The 17,579-nt window shown below is 46.7% G+C and overlaps 1 protein-coding gene across 2 annotated transcripts in view; it reads right to left on the bottom strand.

The window, feature by feature from the left end:
* The window catches only part of LOC124700108, a 47,552-nt gene extending 30,200 nt beyond the window's left edge, over positions 1-17,352 (bottom strand). The window contains exons 1-4 of one of the 2 annotated variants that reach the window (XM_047232290.1): positions 17,179-17,352; positions 16,948-17,068; positions 16,312-16,373; positions 15,070-15,376 (exon numbers count right to left, since the gene is read on the bottom strand). In XM_047232290.1, coding sequence (XP_047088246.1) covers positions 15,266-15,376; positions 16,312-16,373; positions 16,948-17,068; positions 17,179-17,352 — 468 coding nt within the window. In that variant the 3' untranslated portion in view covers positions 15,070-15,265. Of the gene's footprint in view, positions 1-15,069; positions 15,377-16,311; positions 16,374-16,947; positions 17,069-17,178 lie in introns of those variants that run through there. The other variant, XM_047232291.1, reaches the window with a different exon arrangement.
* Positions 17,353-17,579: the final 227 nt, after the last annotated feature.

Below are 17,579 nucleotides of genomic sequence, written 5' to 3'. Positions count from 1 at the left end.
CTGAATTGACAACTCAGTTGTTAAGGCTTATAAGTATTCTTTACCTCCCCTTGTGTCGAATCAATAAATTTGGGTTTTACTTCCCTCGAAGACTGTTGCGATCCCCTATACTTGTGGGTCATCACTGTCAGAAAGACCCTGAAGCGCAAAGCTCCTGCCCAAGAAAGCTTGCACGTAAGCTGACTCGTGCCTTGACTAAATTTATCTGTACTCCCAGTCCTTCGCAACATGCTTGAACTTCTTTTACGAGACTTCCACCGAAGAGAATTCCAGCGGGGAGGCACAGTCCAGCCAAAGGGACTCAAACCCGGGCAACTCCGGGAGATCCACCACACAGAGTCAGACGGACTCGCTAGCGTCGGCTTCTGGGAAAAGGTCGACTCCCGAGCCTGTTGCTCCTCAAGCTCCGACCAAAACGGGATCACGCGTGAAGCGTCGATGCGTCAAAAGGGCTCGCAAAGACCCACGAGTTTCCTCGCCAAGCCAGGAGGTTTCAAACGTAATTGCCTCACCAGTTCATATTTCATGCCGTCCCATTGCTACTTGGATCGACTCACCATTTCTTTTGCAGACTAATGAGACCTCTAGCGGGGACGTTGAAGAGGTATTGATGCCATCCGCCACGCTAGACCTAGCCACCTCGACGAGCGTGCTGACCAAGTGGCTACCCTAGCCAAGTCCACCGAAAAGCCGATTATCACAACATCGGCTGCTCCTCCTACTTTGGGAGAGGTACACTCCACTCCCTCGGCTCTACCCTTTTCTTTGTTGTATATTAATACTGCTCTTGTTCGTCTGTCAGGGTTGTGATCTTTCAAGCTTGCTGACGTTCGATCCTGAATCCATCGAGCCAGCTACTTCCAAGGCAGGTGACGAGCGAAGCCCTAGCACGGTCCATGGTCCACTCCAGCGTCTCAAGGCTTTGCTCTCCTCCTCAGTTGAGACCCTGGTCGAAAACCCCGAGGCAGTCAAGGGCATCCTCGAAGACATTCAGCCCTATCCCCCGGTGACACTGCAGGTTAAGCTTTGGCCAGCTGTGACTCTGTCGGTCTTCAGGTCAAGGGTGCAGTCGGCTCGTCAAAGAATTACCCTTCGTCACGCCCAGCTTCCGTTGAGAGCCGATATTGCAGACAAGTGTCAACGGCTCAACGAGAAGAAGGTGCTTTAGACGCCAAAACCGACACTTCTGCCAATAGTGCCGAACTCGAGACCCTGCGCAAGGAACTGGAGAACCTTGAAGAGAGGGTCAGGGAGACCAAGCAACTTATCCAAGACAAGGAAACCCTCATTGCCCGCTCTCAAGAGGAAGCAAAAGGCCTCACAGCCGATCTGAAGACCGATCTGGCTGAAATTCGTGCCCTGAGCAGTCAGCTGGTGACGGGCAAAGACGAGGACGACGAGGCTGAGATCGCCGAGGTGGATCATATGCGTGCTGACGCCCTTCACGCCCTCAACGCGTTTCTTCAGTAGAGCCGCTCTGTGTAAACTGATAAATGTTTTGCTGAACTTGTCTAAAGTCGATGGCTGTGCATCGGCTTTTTACATTCTGAAGTCGATGTCTATGCATCGGCTGTGACTTGCATACTGTTGTCTTCGCATCTTTTCTCAAGTCGATGTCTGTGCATCGGCTGTGATTCGCATGTACACATTTTTTTTTACTGGCCGATTTTTCTATCGGCCCCCAATATTTCACTGCACATGTATCGCACATGTTCATCTGATTAGGTGCCCCCCCGAGCCGAATCTGTCAGGTAACTGCAGATATCGGCTCTGTAGTTAGCCAAGGCACTGTACTTGATCATCGGCTCCGTCAGGACCAATGTTGACTTCTTCCAGCTCATCGGCCGACGTAAACCCATACCCTAGCTTTCCGTCACCTGTGAGATCGACACTGAATACAGGGAAAACGTATGGTAAGGATAATATGGGCCGATTGATGGAATCGGCCTTCATTTTGATTGCAACCAGGATTTTTGGGAAGTGCCGGAGCCGATCGCGTGGAATGGCTTCCTCTTTGTCCTTGTTATGAGAGCAGCTGCCCTCGTCTCTATCCTTACCAGGGTGGTGCACAGGTCCTACCATGTTGATGTTGAACGAGAAACCTGGCCGGCACCTCCCAGGGTAAGTGCACTCCACCATGTGAACGGCGCGGAAAGGGTGTGTGTCGACTTTCATGGCGTACTGGCTGAAAATTAGACGTCCTTGTTCTATCGCCATTTGGATCTGCTGACGCCACACCCTGCAGTCGTTGGTGGTATGGGTGAACGTGTTATGCCACTTGCAGTATGGCTTTCCGTTCAGCTCTCGCGCCGTGGGGATTTTGTGGCCTTCGGGTACCTTTAACTCGCTTCTCCTTAAGTAAGAGGTCGAAAATTTGCTCAGCCTTGGTCACGTCGAAGTCAAACCCTCTTGGAGGACCTTGTGGCTTAACCCATTTGCGGGATACGGGGCTTGCCCCCGAGTCCATTCAGCCACCGCTACCTTCTTGATCTCCCGCAGAGCCTTCATCTTCATCCGCCTCAACCAGGACCATCGCACGCTTGAATTTATCCCGGTACACCTCCGGGTGGCGCTCGTTCATATAACGACGCCTTCGCACCATATGCGCCGGTGAAGGGTAGTCTCGCTTGGGAGGCCACATCCTTGATCGGTGATGCGAGACCCACCACCGCCAACTCGATCGCTTCTTTTTCAGTCACGCGAGCCGAATAGCATCGGTTCCTAACGGTCCCGAGCGCCGGATGTATTCCGACACCGTTTCTCCGCGCTTCGTCGTACTTGTGCTAGATCGGCAATGCCAGCCTCGGAAGCCTCTGAGTGATACTTCATGTGGAACTGTTCTTCCAACTGCTTCCAAGTCCGGATTGAGTCTGGTGGCAGCGATGTATACCACCCGAAAGCCGATCCTGTGAGGGACTGTGCGAAGAACCTCACACGTAGTTCATCTGATGCTGAGATCGTGCCCAGCTGTGCCAAATATCGGCTCACATGCTCGATTGAGCTGGAGCCATCTGATCCACTAAACTTGGAGAATTCAGGGAGCCGATATTTGGGTGGTAGTGGGATCAAATCGTACTCGTTGGGGTACGGCTTAGAATAGCCGATTGCCCTCCTTTTCGGCACCATGACGAACTGGTCTCTCAAGATTGTACTCGATCCGATCCGCGGTGCCGGCTTCAGGAGTCGAACTCGAAGATTCGCCGGAGTGGCATACTTCGCCAGCCCACGCTTGCTTCTCAAGCTCCGAGCCAACTGCAGGAGTTGAGCTCCGGAGGTTCGTCGGAGTGGCATACTTAGCTAGCCACGTCTGCTTCTCAAGGTCTGTTCCCGAAGTTCCTCCCGCTGTTCCGAAGTCCCCGCCGTTGCGGCCCGGTTCGTGAGTGCCCAGCTATCGCTAGCCTCGGCACGTATGTGCACGTGTACCCGTGAGGGATCTCCTTAGGCGCCTCATACAAGAACTGGTAATCACTGGGGTCACCACCGATCTTGTAGACGACGAATGCCGGTGAACTCGGCACTTCTGGTGCTGCCAACGCAAACGGCAGCGGTGGTCGGGACTGGAGTGGTATCTCACCTTGGTGAGTCCCTAGAGCAGGTCCTGACGGAGAGTGCTGATGCCTCATGATTTCCTGGACCACCCGAAGGGCGACACGCTCCAAAGTGTTCACCAGGCTCTCGGAATGGCGGTGCAGCGAATGAGCCACCATGAAATTAATCTCCCGACGCGAGACCTGGTGCGTTCTTCTGAAGGGGCGGACAGGTCCACACCATCGAGCGCGCCTTCAGGTGAGAACCCTTTCCACCTGATGCCGTGTGAGCGGGTTCTCTGGAAAGAGCCGATGAGGTCGGCTTCGAGGATAGCTTTGACCTCTTCATACTTCTTCTTGAGCTCCTCGGTCAGATCTTCGTACGTGACCGGAGTACCTTCCGCCATCTCAGATGTAGATGGCGATGCAGTTGATGTCGAAGACTGTCCCACCGGGCGTGCCAGAATGTGTTGCGGTCAGAAACCCACCGGCGAGCAGCGACGGGCAACACAGTAGAGCCGGGAGGCTCCAGGACCGCGGCTGGCCCTGGTCCCTCGAGCGACGGCCCGCAACGCCTCGGCACGCACGTCCGATGCTCGGTGCAAGGCGTGCCACCCGACCTATACCCGGTCGAGAAGGTGATGGATTTGCTTCGCTTAGTTTCCTGCATGGCATACACGTAAACATTAAATACGAGCCTCGATCGGCTCTCAGGTTGTCCTGTGAATCGGCTCAAGGAGCCGATCCACCCATGAATCGTATGAGGTATACGATCATATGGTGGTCCTGCTTGATCAAATTAAAGCTAAAACGACCTACGACGATTTAGGGTTTTCACCACATAATCGGAACATCCTACGCGTGATTGAGCCTGGCATCCACGCACGGTGATAATAAACCGACCCTAGACAAGGCCTAAAAACCAACATGAAGTTGATCCCCGGAACATCTCATCTAGGGCTAGCAAACTACACCCTACGTGCTACTGGATCCTTCAACCCGTTTGTAAGGGCTAACTATGCAGATATTAAACTAATCCTTGAAGAACAAGGAGCAATCATAACGGATCGGATCTACTAAATAATGATCAAGCGAGGTGCCGCCCTTACACCTAAGATAGGTGTAAGGGCGGCTAGACGTCTAAGGGTTGCATGGGCGAAAGCATGTGATACGATGAAACAATGCTAACCCTAACACATCTATGATAACTACGTTGCTCGCCATCAACAAGGCTTCAAGCACGAGCAACGCATGAACAAGCGAATAACGTGTACCGCCTAGATCGCAAGATGCGATCTAGGCAGCATGATGCTTACCCGGAAGAAACCCTCGAAACAAGGGGTTGGTGATGCGCCTAGATTGGTTTGTGATGAACGTGATTGTTGTCTTTCTCAATAACCCTAGATACATATTTATAGTCCATAGACTTTCTAACGTGGGAATAATCTCAACCGTGCACGAGCCAAATTCTATCTAACCGACACGTATCCTACTATATTGACAGATACACGGGCAGACTAGCCCAAGCTTTGTATACAAGGACGATTCATGTATTCCTTCCGTGTATATTCTTCAAGCCCATCTTAATCGCGTCCCACCTCTGATCCGGTCAAATTCTGGTGATAACACCATCACAAGGTCGCCACCGCCAACTTCAGATAACAATGAATCTCTTCGAGTCTTAGTGCAGAATTGCCAAGCTGAGAAGTTGAAGCTGAAGGAGATCTGTAAGAAGCGCGGGAGGAATTCATCACCACCATCGCCAAAGGAGTAATTCATCATCGGTATTGGCATCCCCTTGGTTTGTTCCAAGCTTGGGGAGTGCCGCGGTATCACATCATCACTACCTTTTTACTTTTTACTATCAAGTAGTGTCATATCATGAGTAGGGAAGTTATCATATAAGATGGGTTGCAGTATGGAAGTATCTCTCCTTTAGGTTGTCTATGTATCCCTTGGTGCGAGTTATTGTTATGAAATATTAATGAGAAGTCTTATCATTTACATATTGCACACCTTATTTTAGTTTGCAATTTCTACTATATGATTGATCTTGATTTTAGTATTGGTACCACTTTGGGAGCATTGAGTTAATCTATTTGGTTTTGGCAAACTTAGCATTGGTCAATAGCAACAACACCTTGAGGTTTAAGTAGAAAAGAGAAATACATATAGTTGTTTCATTGTCTTCCTTTCTTGTTAGCTCATAGCTTATTATTCGAAGTTAAAATTGTTTGTGCTTACAAGAAAGATACATGATTATGTCTATCACATGTATATTTGCTTGTTTCCCTCAACTCTTATGCTTGCTAATTAACCTTGCTAGCCAAAGACTCAGTACTGAGAGGGAATGCTTCTCGTGCATCCAAACCTGAACCCAAACCTATGCCATTTGTGTCCACCATATCTACCTACTGCATGGTATTTTCTGCCATTCTAAGTAAATACTTCATGTGCTACCTTTAAAACAATTCAAAATTTATTACTTCTTATTTGTGTCAATATTTTATAGCTCATGAGGAAGTATGTGGTGTTTTATCTTTCAGTCTTGTTAGGCAGCCTCCACTAATGGACTAGTGGCTTCATCCACTTATCCTATAATTTTGCATTAAGAGCTGGCAACGGGGTTCCCAGCCCCAATTAATCAACTTTCATTAATAACTCTCTTCACATGTTTTGCTCTGATTCATCAGTAAGCAACTTAATTTTGCAATAGACACTCCTCCATGGTATGAGATTGTTGGAAGGCACCCGAGGATTCGGTTAGCCATGGCTTGTGTAAGAAAAGGTTGGGGGGAGTGTCATCCTTAAATAAACTAAAGTACATGTGTAAACAAAAGAGAAGAGGGATGATCTACCTTGCTGGTAGAGATAACGTCCTTCATGGGAGCCGCTCTTTGGAGGTCTGTTTGGCAAGGGGGTTAGAGTACCCGCTACCAATCGTTGACAACAACAAACACCTCTCAAAACTTTACTTTTATTCTCTTTATATGATTTCAAAACTGAAAAAGCTCTAGCACATGATTTAATCCCTGCTTCCCTCTGCGAAGGGCCTGTCTTTTACTTTATGTTGAGTCAGTACACCTATTTCCCTCCATCTCAAGCAAGCATTTTAGTTGTTGTGATCAAACTATTATATTGTGATTTGCTTCATCATGTCTTTTATTCTTCCTTGTTTAGTACAAGTTTTACCTGAATGAATATAGCTTTAAAAGTTATCAATGATCATTATGATTGAGTATGCAAGATAAGCCATATAAACTTTAACATGAGAGCGCTGCTCAATAGATAAGTATAATTTGTTAATTGTTCTCTGACCAAGAACAAAGTTTGCCATCACCAATTATGATTTCTTATGCACCTTTATTTGTGATTACCTTATACTTGTTTCAAGTTGAGTTATATGAGGAAGTTGTTTACTAGAATGTCTTGTGTGAATGAATATGATGCTTCTTGTCCGTATTTGATTTATCGACTCTTCACTCCATAAACATGTGGTCCTGTTTACCGAGTTCAGTTTCGCTTGGGGACAAGCGAGGTCTAAGCTTGGGGGGAGTTGATACGTCCAATTTGCATCACTATTTTATATCATAACTTGCTGTTATTCATTGATATATTTCATATTTGGAGATAATACTTATGTTATTTCATCTATTTTGCATGATTCATGATTATTGGAGGATCGCGCACCGGAGCCGGGATTCCGCCGGAAAAAGCATCGTCGTAACGCAATATTTCGGAAGATCAACAATTGACGGGAATTACACGAAAATTCCTATTTTTTCCAGATGACGAAGGGAGCCGTAGGGGGAGCTGAGGAGGGCCGCCATGGGCCCCCCTCACAGGCCGGCGCGGGCCCTGCCCTGGCCGCGCCGCCCTGTGAGGAGGGGGCCCACAGCCCCCTCTCGCCTCCTTTTCTTCGCGTACTCCTTTGTCCCGAAAACCTAAGCCAGAAGGGGTACGTCGCGAAGAGCCACAGCCGCCTCTGCGGGGCGGAGAACACCAGAGAGAAAAGAGCTCTCCGGCGGGCAGGAATCCGCCGGGGAAATTCCCTCCCGGAGGGGGAAATCGACGCCATCGACACCGCCATCGAGCTGGACATCATCTCCATCCCCATCACCATCATCTTCATCATCATCACCACCGTCTCCACCGCTGCACCTCGTCACCGCTGTAGCAATTTGGGTTTGATCTTGATTGTTTGATAGGGGAAACTCTCCCGGTGTTGATTTCTACTTGTTATTGATGCTATTGCGTGAAACCGTTGAACCAAGGTTTATGTTCAGATTGTTATTCATTATCATATCACCTCTGATCATGTTCCATATGATGTCTCGTGAGTAGTTCGTTTAGTTCTTGAGGACATGGGTGAAGTCTAAATGTTAGTAGTGAAGTATGGTTGAGCAATATTCAATGTTATGATGTTTAAGTTGTGGTGTTATTCTTCTAGTGGTTTCGTGTGAACGTCGACTACATGACACTTCACCTTTATGGGCCTAGGGGAATGCATCGTGTACTCGTTTGCCAATTGCGGGGTTGCCGGAGTGACAGAAACCTGAGCCCCCGTTGGTATATCGATGCAGGAGGGATCGCAGGATCTCAGAGTTTAAGGCTGTGGTTAGATTTATCTTAATTACTTTCTTGTAGTTGCGGATGCTTGCAAGGGGTATAATCACAAGTATGTATTAGTCCTAGGAAGGGCGGTACATTAGCATAGGTTCACCCACACAACACTTATCAAAACAATGAAGATTAATTAGCCGTATGTAGCGAAAGCACTAGACTAAAATCCCGTGTGTCCTCGAGAACGTTTGGTTATTATAAGTAAACAAACCGGCTTGTCCTTTGTGCTAAAAAGGATTGGGCCACTCGCTGCAATTGTTACTCTCGCACTTTACTTACTCGTACTTTATTCATTTGTTACATCAAAACCCCCTGAATACTTGTCTGTGAGCATTTACAGTGAATCCTTCATCGAAACTGCTTGTCAACACCTTCTGCTCCTCGTTGGGATCGACATTCTTACTTATCGAAGATACTGCGATACACCCCCTATACTTGTGGGTCATCATTGATCTCTCTCCTATGTACTTCAATACAATGATCTCATGAGATGCCTTACATGATTGAGATTCATATGAGTTTTGTATCACTATTCATCTATGTGTTACTCTAGTGATGTTATTAAAGTACTCTATTCCTCCTCCATGGTGTAAAGGTGACGAGTGTGTGCATCATGTAGTACTTGGCGTAGGTTATGATTGTAATCTCTTGTAGATTATGAAGTTAATTATTGCTATGATAGTATTGATGTGATCTATTCCTCCTTCATAGTGTGATGGTGACAAGTGTGCATGCTATATTAGTACTTGGTGTAATTGCAATGATCTATCATGCACTCTAAGGTTATTTAAATATGAATATCGAATGTTGTGGAGCTTGTTAACTCCGGCATTGAGGTGCTCTTGTAGCCCTACACAATTAGTGGTGTTCATCATCCAACAAGAGAGTGCAGAGTGGTTTTATTATGTGATCAATGTTGAGAGTGTCCACTAGTGAAAGTATGATCCCTAGGCCTTGTTTCTAAGCATCGAAACTCCGTTTACTTACTGTTCTGTTGCATGTTTACTCGCTGCCATATTTTATTCAGATTGCTATTACCACTCATATACATCCATATTATTTTCACTATCTCTTCGCCGAACTAGTGCACCTATACATCTGACAAGTGTATTAGGTGTGTTGGGGACACAGGAGACTTCTTGTATCGTGATTGCAGGGTTGCTTGAGAGGGATATCTTTGACCTCTTCCTCCCTGAGTTCGATAAACCTTGGGTGATCCACTTAAGGGAAACTTGCTGCTGTTCTACAAACCTTTGCTCTTGGAGGCCCAACACTGTCTACAAGAATAGAAGCACCCGTAGACATCAGACGACGTCGACCTGGTGGAAGGTGGCGGGTGAAAGGACGAGATGTCGCCTAGAGAGGGGGGTGAATAGGCGTTTAAAAACTCCTGCGGATTTGTCTTGTAAGAATGCGGAATTAAACTAACGTTTAGTTTACAAGCACAAACTCTAAATATGCTAAGCTCAACTAAGTGTAACAATAGCAACTAGAGCTAAGCAAGATAGGCACAAGATATATGTAGCACAAGTGATAGCAAGATATATGTACTTCAAGCACGATGGCTATCACAAGGAAAGAGAGCTCGGGTATAGAAATAACCGAGGCACGCAGAGACGAGGATGTATTCCTGTGTTCCCTTCCTTTGCAAGAAGGTACGTCACGTTTGGAGGAGTGGAGGTCCCACGAAGGATTCCCCGCGCCACGAAGGCTCACCCTATTCTCCGAGCCACACCCACGAAGGATAATGGCCCTTTCCTTATGGTTAGCTTTTCCTCCGCTCCGGAGATGGCAAGCTCCACAACCACTTCACAAGCTCCACGAAGGAGAAGCCCGGGCCTCTTCACAATCTTCCTTGAAGAGATCACCAGAGCACCAACCGCCAAGCCAACTAGGAGGTCTCCCTTCAAGAGTAACAAGCTCACGGTCTCTCACTCGAACTAATCGTGGTGGAGAGCTCAACACTATGCAATGATGCAAAGCAAGAACACTAGAGGTGTTCAAATCCTTCACGGTCAAATCCCACCCAAGCAACAAATGCTAGGATGAGATTAGAGAGGAAGAACAATGGAGGAAATCAACAAATGACTCCAAGATCTAGATCCCAAGAGTTCCCCTCACTTAGAGGAGAAATGGATTGGTGGAGGTTGTAGATCTAGATCTCCTCTCTTAGATCCCTCAAGAATGAGCAAGAATCATGGGAGGGAAGGGAGAGGAAGCAAGCTCAAGAGGTTCAACAATGGTTGTCAAAAACGTGCTCAAGAACCCTAGAAAACTGTTGGGGAAGAAGCCCCTTTTATAGCCAAACGAAATATGACTGTTTGGGGCAGATCTGGGAGTTTTTCGTGCAGCCTGGCGTGAGAGCAGGTCGACCGGGCTAGGGACCGGGCCGCCTGGTGGGAAAGCCGGTCAGACCGGGCCAGGGACCGGCGCCCCTGAAAGCCCCTAGAAACCGTCCGGTTGGCACCGGTGTGGGAGCCGGTCTGTGCCGGACGAGCCGGTGAGACAGCCGGCGCCACCGGGCCAAACATGAAAACATGGTTTACAAAAACCATGATAACTTTTGCGTCCGGACTCCGATTTTGATGATCTTGGGCTTGTTGGAATGAGAACAACAAGCCCTACAACTTTATGCATAGAAACATCATTGTCCACCCACGGAGTAAAAACCATAAGATGAATGTTTGACCTATGTATAAAAGAGACACCGGTAAAACCTCCAAGCTTGAAAACGCAATAGAAGATGCATATGGATTCCGTTTTCGATGAACTTGGGCTTGTTGTAAAGCTAGAAACAAGTTCAAGAACCTCACACAGAGAAACACCAAGAAGCAATAAGATTTATGGAATGCAAAGCACGCAAAGGGTTGAGCTCCCTAAGCCGATGTGATCAAGTTACCCAACCGAAAGCCCCTCTTGATAGTGCGGCTATGTATCCTATAACCCGGTCTCCCAACAACCACCTTGAGACCGGTAAAAGGAAAATATAGCAAGGCCATACCTTTGCCTTGCGCATCCCGCTTGATCTCGATGATAGCTCTTCAAGCTCCACTCAAGCCGGAATGCCTCACTTGATCATTGTTGCTTCGTGAAGACTCACAAATGCTCCCCCATACACCATGATGGGAAAGCTCCATTGATGCACATCTTCATATGTACATTATCACCAAAATGGACGGCAAGCTTCAAGCATATGATCCTCTTGAGATGCTCAGTCTTGAACTTGCCCAACTCAACCTTGATGACGATCACCACTTGACGTCATCCTCTCATGGGCTATATGAGATCTCACTTTTGATGCATGCCCATGGAAAGATACCTAACCCACATAGACAACACAAGGGAACATATATGATGGGTTAGTTCATAAAGCATAATTGACACGGCTTACCCTACCACATGACTTCTCGTGGCACATTCTTCATGCTTCATGTGTTGACCAAACTTGAATCTATTCTTCACTCTTTGTATTGGTCAACCTTGTATCTTCTCATGCTCTATCATACTATCTTGAGGTGTATATAGAATTCTTCATTTGCTTGCATGCTCTAAATCTTAGTCAAGCATAGCTCAACTTATGAGACTATCATGACACTGACTTAGAGCCATAACTTGAATTTTCACTTGGAATCAAGCACTCAAGATCTTGATCATTCATTGCTTATCACATAAGCTAGAGCATGGCTAATATTGAGTTCCACATAAGAACTCCATCTTCATTTCTTCTTCTTGATCATATCACATATATATCTTTAAATCGATGATCTTGATGCCAATACATAAGGTATATCTTTATCTTCATGGCATCCGTACTTGAATCCAACACATGGACTACAAGTAGTACCTATGGAATATTCCTTCATATAAACTCAACGAAAACATTAGTCCATAGGGGTTGTCATTAATTACCAAAACCACACATAGGGGCAATATACCCTTACAATGGGCGTCTGGTGCCACTGACCGTGGCACCGCGGTGGTGGTCTTCTCTCTCGCCGGAGGAGATCGGCTAGTTGTGTGGCTAGCCGTGGCGGATCTCGCGATCCGTCGCCTAGCTCCCGATGGCGAGGCGCAGCTGCCGGTGAAAGCCGGCCCGGACTTCAGTCATGGTGGATGATGGCGGCGCGCTTCATCGTTACCTTGTTGAAGGCATTGTCTCTGCAGCCTGCGTTCTTCGCATGGGCTGCTCCAGGGGAAACCCTAGACACGGGTCTCCCGGATCGGACGATGGCGGCGCGCAACGCCATTCTCCCTGTTGGGGGCATTATTTTTTGGAGCAGACAACGGATGGCGGTGGTGCTGAGGTGGAGCGGTGTGCTTTTGCTGTGTCGGCGTCGTCGAGTCGCCGCAGCATGGTGCAGTGGTGTCTCGGGACGGATACAGTGTGATGGACTCGTGCAGGATGGTGGAGTCGTCTGGCGTGGCGGCATCGATGGCAGGCCTGACATGGTCAATGCGATGATCTCTCTTGAAGATGGAGTCGAGGAAGACGACGGTAGCAACTTCTATGGCGTGTGCGTTGGCGTATGCTGAGAGTCTGCTTGACTCGATGTGCTTCTCATCTGCTATTGGGCGGCCTGGGAAGGCATTTGGTTTTTGGTTGATGTGAGTTGGTGAATTGTCACTCTCATCGTCCCTCTGTAGGTTTAGCGAGGTGACTTCGAGTTTGATCTTTTGTATTGCTCTTGTAAGGTGTTGTGAATAATCTAATAAAAAAATCCGTGTGTAATCCTTGGATGCAGAAGTTGGGGCGATATTTCCCCCATTTCAAAAAAAAAAAAAAAAAGCAGCACTTACTTTACCAGTTCTGGTAATTAAGCCATGGAGTCGTCTAGTTGTAAACAGCCTCTAATACAATGCATAGTACTCCATACACGAGCACATGATACATCTTGTTTAGTTTATTTGATTTTGTTATTTTTTTATTGAGGAGAAATGCACATGATACAATGCACTAAGAAGAACCGTGTACTGAAATTATTCTGGGTGTCACCTGTAACTGATGGCGTACATGGATCGGTTAAGTTCAGTTAACGTGGCATTTCAATTTCAGACCGGGTGGATGCACGTATTAATTCTATCGCAGATCTCATCTCCGCTGCACAACTAACAAAATCAACAGAAACGTTGCAAAATGCATGACCTGTGACTAGTGACATCAAAATTGCATTTGTTTTATGCATGTACAACTCTCGTGAGTCGTGAACAACTCATGTTGCATATGAACAACCAAGCCCATAAATAGGCAGCTAGATCGAGGTAGCATGCAACCAGATAACCATGTATGTACTCATATGCTCATCTGATTATCTTTTGTTCTTAAGGTATTAGAGGAAACTGAGATCCGGTACTCTTGCATGCTCGAGCCGACCCAGCTAGGTAGAGCTTGGCGAAGCAAACCCGCAGCACATGACACCATAGCCGTACCAAAATTAGTATACGTGGCCACGTGAGGATGGTCCTTGTGGTTGAATGCCGAAGTGCCTCGCTTACTTTAACTTGACGGTTGTTTGGATGAATAGGGTGATGATGTGCCACCTAAATGGTAATATCAACTTACTTTTATCAGCCCAATGATGCATCTTGTACTGCCTCTGACTTTTCTTTTTCCCCTTTCAGCGGATCTCCCAGAAGATCGGTGTATCATCGCCTTCGCCGCCGACGATCTTTATGCGCTTGGGTTCGCCAACTTGACAGATGGCTGGCACTGCCTTGGAGATTCATGCCGGACTGTACCATCTTGCAGCTTGGTGAGAAGGTAGACGAGGCCATCTCAACTTGCCGTGTGTTCCATTGGAGAGCCGGAGGGCCTAACGATCCACAACTAAGAGGACCGTGTACTGAAACTATTCTGTATGTCAACTATACTTGATGGCCTACAGGAATCTGTAAAGTTCAATTAACCTGGCATTTCAGTTTCAGGCCGGACGTACGTACCGGGTCATGCTCTTCCAACGCTCTGCTAAAGAGCGAACTGAACTGCTGTACTTGCGAGTGTGCAATTTTGCACGTCTAAACGAAGGAAAGAACTGATGATTTGCTGATAATTAGCGGGGATAACACTGGGAGTCCGCCAAAAAAATTACACTGGAGGATACAATTAAGAAACTAAAATCCATCTAATTCAATGGTTCCCTATTTGCGTTTGTCTACGCTGACATAAGGGAGCTGCACAGAACACATGCAAATTTTGACCAACAAAGTTGGCCCTATTATCATTTATTTTGTGTATTAGATCCAGTCCTATTTGTTCTAACAACAATCCATGGATATCATAATTTTTCCGAAAATCATGAGATGTCATTGAATAATGCACACAGCCCGTCCGTGATAATATTTTGATTTGGCTTGAGAATGTTGTGTTACCTCATATATGAAATGCAACGATTTTCTATTACAAATCTCTATCCCCGCTGCACACCTAACAAAATCAACACAAGCGTTGCAAAATGCATGCAAGTTGGGGCATCGAAATTGCATTTTTGATGCATCACTCGTGAGTGAACAACTTATGTTACATATGAACAACCAAGCCCATAAAAAGGCAGCTGGAGGTAGCATGCAAGAAACTAAAAATATGCTTATCTGATTATATTTTGGTTGTAAGGAATTAGGGGAAAGTGAGCTTCAAGACTCTTGCATGCTTGAGCCAATCCAACTAGCTAGAGCTTGCCAAAGTATTAGGAACCCGCGACACAGGACACCATTGCCGAGCGGAACGTGAGAAAGAATGGTCGTTGGGGTTGAATACCGAAGAGCAACGCTCCCATATACTGCAAACACAATGGGAGGAGCCATCAAAAATTTATATGCTAGATATATTGCCCTCCTTTCACCGTGAATGGGGGAAAGATGTAGAATGGTGCAGTGGTTATCGCGCCCTCCACCCACAGTTACCCACACCCCCACACTTGCTGCATTTGGCAAAGACGGAGCTCCACTATTCTATACACCAATCGAATTTGTCACGGATTTGGTGGCAAAGCTCTGGTATTCCATGTCCAAAAACTGATGCATGGGGTACAGTCGAATAGAGGGAAATGTTCCAGGAATAAAGGATGCATAGGCTAAACTGAACCGAAGCATCAGAGGCGACCAAGGAGCAGAGTATGTGCTCATGACGTGGAGCCAGCAGATGCATAGAAGAAGTCGTACGCCTCAGCTACTTCCATATACCACATCGCTTCACGGTTTGGCTGCGCAGAGAGGTCGACTATCTTGTGAACCTGCAACGATCAATTTCACAGATGTTAAAGAGAAGTCGATACCATAGCTTGGCTTATGGGTTAGCATTGAGAAAACTAACGGTAGCAGGCAACTAGAGGTTTGGCAAAAACAGTCATCCAAGCTAACCCACAAGTCACTGGAGAATCAAACGACACAGTCAAAACAAAAGGGGATTTAAACAAAATTGTTTCCCCCCTTTGTATTTCTTGGAAGTTTTATGTTGCGGCATCAACGCTGTAATCATCTGGTGCCTGGGACACATGGAAACGCCACAGCAAGCTGCGCTGACACAACGGCAAGGCACATCCAATGGCATGATGGGCATCACGCATGGAGACTAAAATCCCTCTCATATATTTTCCATCACTTCTTTACAACATGTACAAGATACTGGAATCAAAGATTTACATGTTAACATAAACCTTCCGTACATCAGATATCTCTTCTCATAGTGTAATACCACGAGAATAACAAGCACAATGGTACTCCCTCCGATCCATATTAGTTGACTCTAGTATGGATGTATCTAGAAACATTTTAGTTCTAGAAACATCCATACTAATGGCAAGTAATATAAATCGGAGGGAGTATCAAAAAGCTGATTTAACAAAAAAAAAACACTTCAACAAATCTAGGACTGGCACACTTCATCAATGATGAAAAACCTGATTCAGTTTTTAGGATATGGAGCCTAAAATCAGGAGTGCTGCTTGAACATATTTGTCCTTTCAATTTGTATAACCAGCAGCTAGGCAACCTGAAACTGCAGGTGTTCTCTCAAGTATTCAAATAATTCCAAAACTGAACTTTGCATCAAACAATACAGAAAACAGTGAAAGAAAACACCAAATTATTAGTGTACGGGTGAAAAAACACATGTCAGCAGGTAAGTATGCACAAACCACAAAGAGAGTGTTGTGGGGAGGGATGGAACCTTGACTGTGGGCCGACTGCCGTCCGGTGCAATATATGCGCCAATTATCAACACGTACATCCCTACAACACAAAACAGGACAGTCAACTAGAGTAATGAAATCATGTAGAGAACTGACAAAGCCGCGTTGTAGCCTGTGAAAATACTACTCCAGTAGCACTTACTTTACCAGGTCTGATAATTAAGCCATAGAGTCATCTAGTTGTAAACAGCCTCTAATACAATGCATACTATTTAGGTTTGGATGGTTAAATTCGACTTACTGTACCATACAATTTCATAGATGGGCACATTCTCATCATGGAAAAAAATAGCGCGTTATTCCAACGCTAATAGCACGCTATAGCATATCTGGAGAGGCGACGCTACGCTATTTCGGCGCTATAGCGCGCTATTCGCATTAATAGCACGCTATAGCAATGCTAATAGCGTATTTTTAGACCCACGCTATTTTGTTATAGCGCGCTATTTTTTTCCTTGATTCTCATACCGCTAAAGTTTATTTGATTTTGTTATTTTTTATTGAGGAGAAGTGCAGCTAAAGTTACAGATCAAACTACATATGCAATTTAGTATTCCAAGAAAACGGAGAAGACAAGACCAGAAAAACAGAGAGTTTGCAGGATGGGTGCGAACCTGGCCGCCAGGTCTGGCCCTTGGCATCGTCGCCTTGGAGCAGGAGCTCGGTGACGCTGGAGCCGTCATCCAGAAACAGGGTGCCGTCGTCGGTGCTGTAGTCCGCGTGCACGATCACGCCCTGCCTGCCGCTGCAAGTCGTCAGGGCTCCGAGCGAGGAATGGGGATTGGGGAATGGGATGAGGGGTGCGCGCGCGGAAGAAAGAGGGCGGGGGGAAGGGAAACTGGGACCTGGATCCAGGCGCGCTGGAAGCGGATGTTGAAGAGCATCAGCGCGGCAGAGGATCCCTCGGAGTCCGGCGCCGTGGTGGAGCCCGAGAGCTGGGAGCCGAAGAGCTTCAGCGCCGCGAGCGTGTAGTCCATGGCGGTCCGGGGCGCGGCGCCGCCACGAGCGCGTCCCTCCATTTACCTATTTTTCTTCTTCTCTTTTTTCTAGACCATCCTTGAGGTTTGCGGGTCTAGAAAATACTGTAGCAGTTGTGTGGGCTGACAGAACTGATACGGGCGTATACGGGCCCGGACGGTAAGGCCCAATATCTATGGACCGGTCTTTCACGAAATGAAACACTCAAAAAATGAGTACATTTTTGCTAAAAAAAAGTATATACATTTGGCTATTACGTATTAGGCTA

The sequence above is a fragment of the Lolium rigidum genome, chromosome 3 (genome assembly GCF_022539505.1).
Source record: "Lolium rigidum isolate FL_2022 chromosome 3, APGP_CSIRO_Lrig_0.1, whole genome shotgun sequence".
Lineage (NCBI taxonomy): Eukaryota > Viridiplantae > Streptophyta > Magnoliopsida > Poales > Poaceae > Lolium > Lolium rigidum.
The sequence above is the reverse complement of the archived record's forward strand: the minus strand, read 5'-3'. Positions and strand labels throughout refer to the sequence as shown.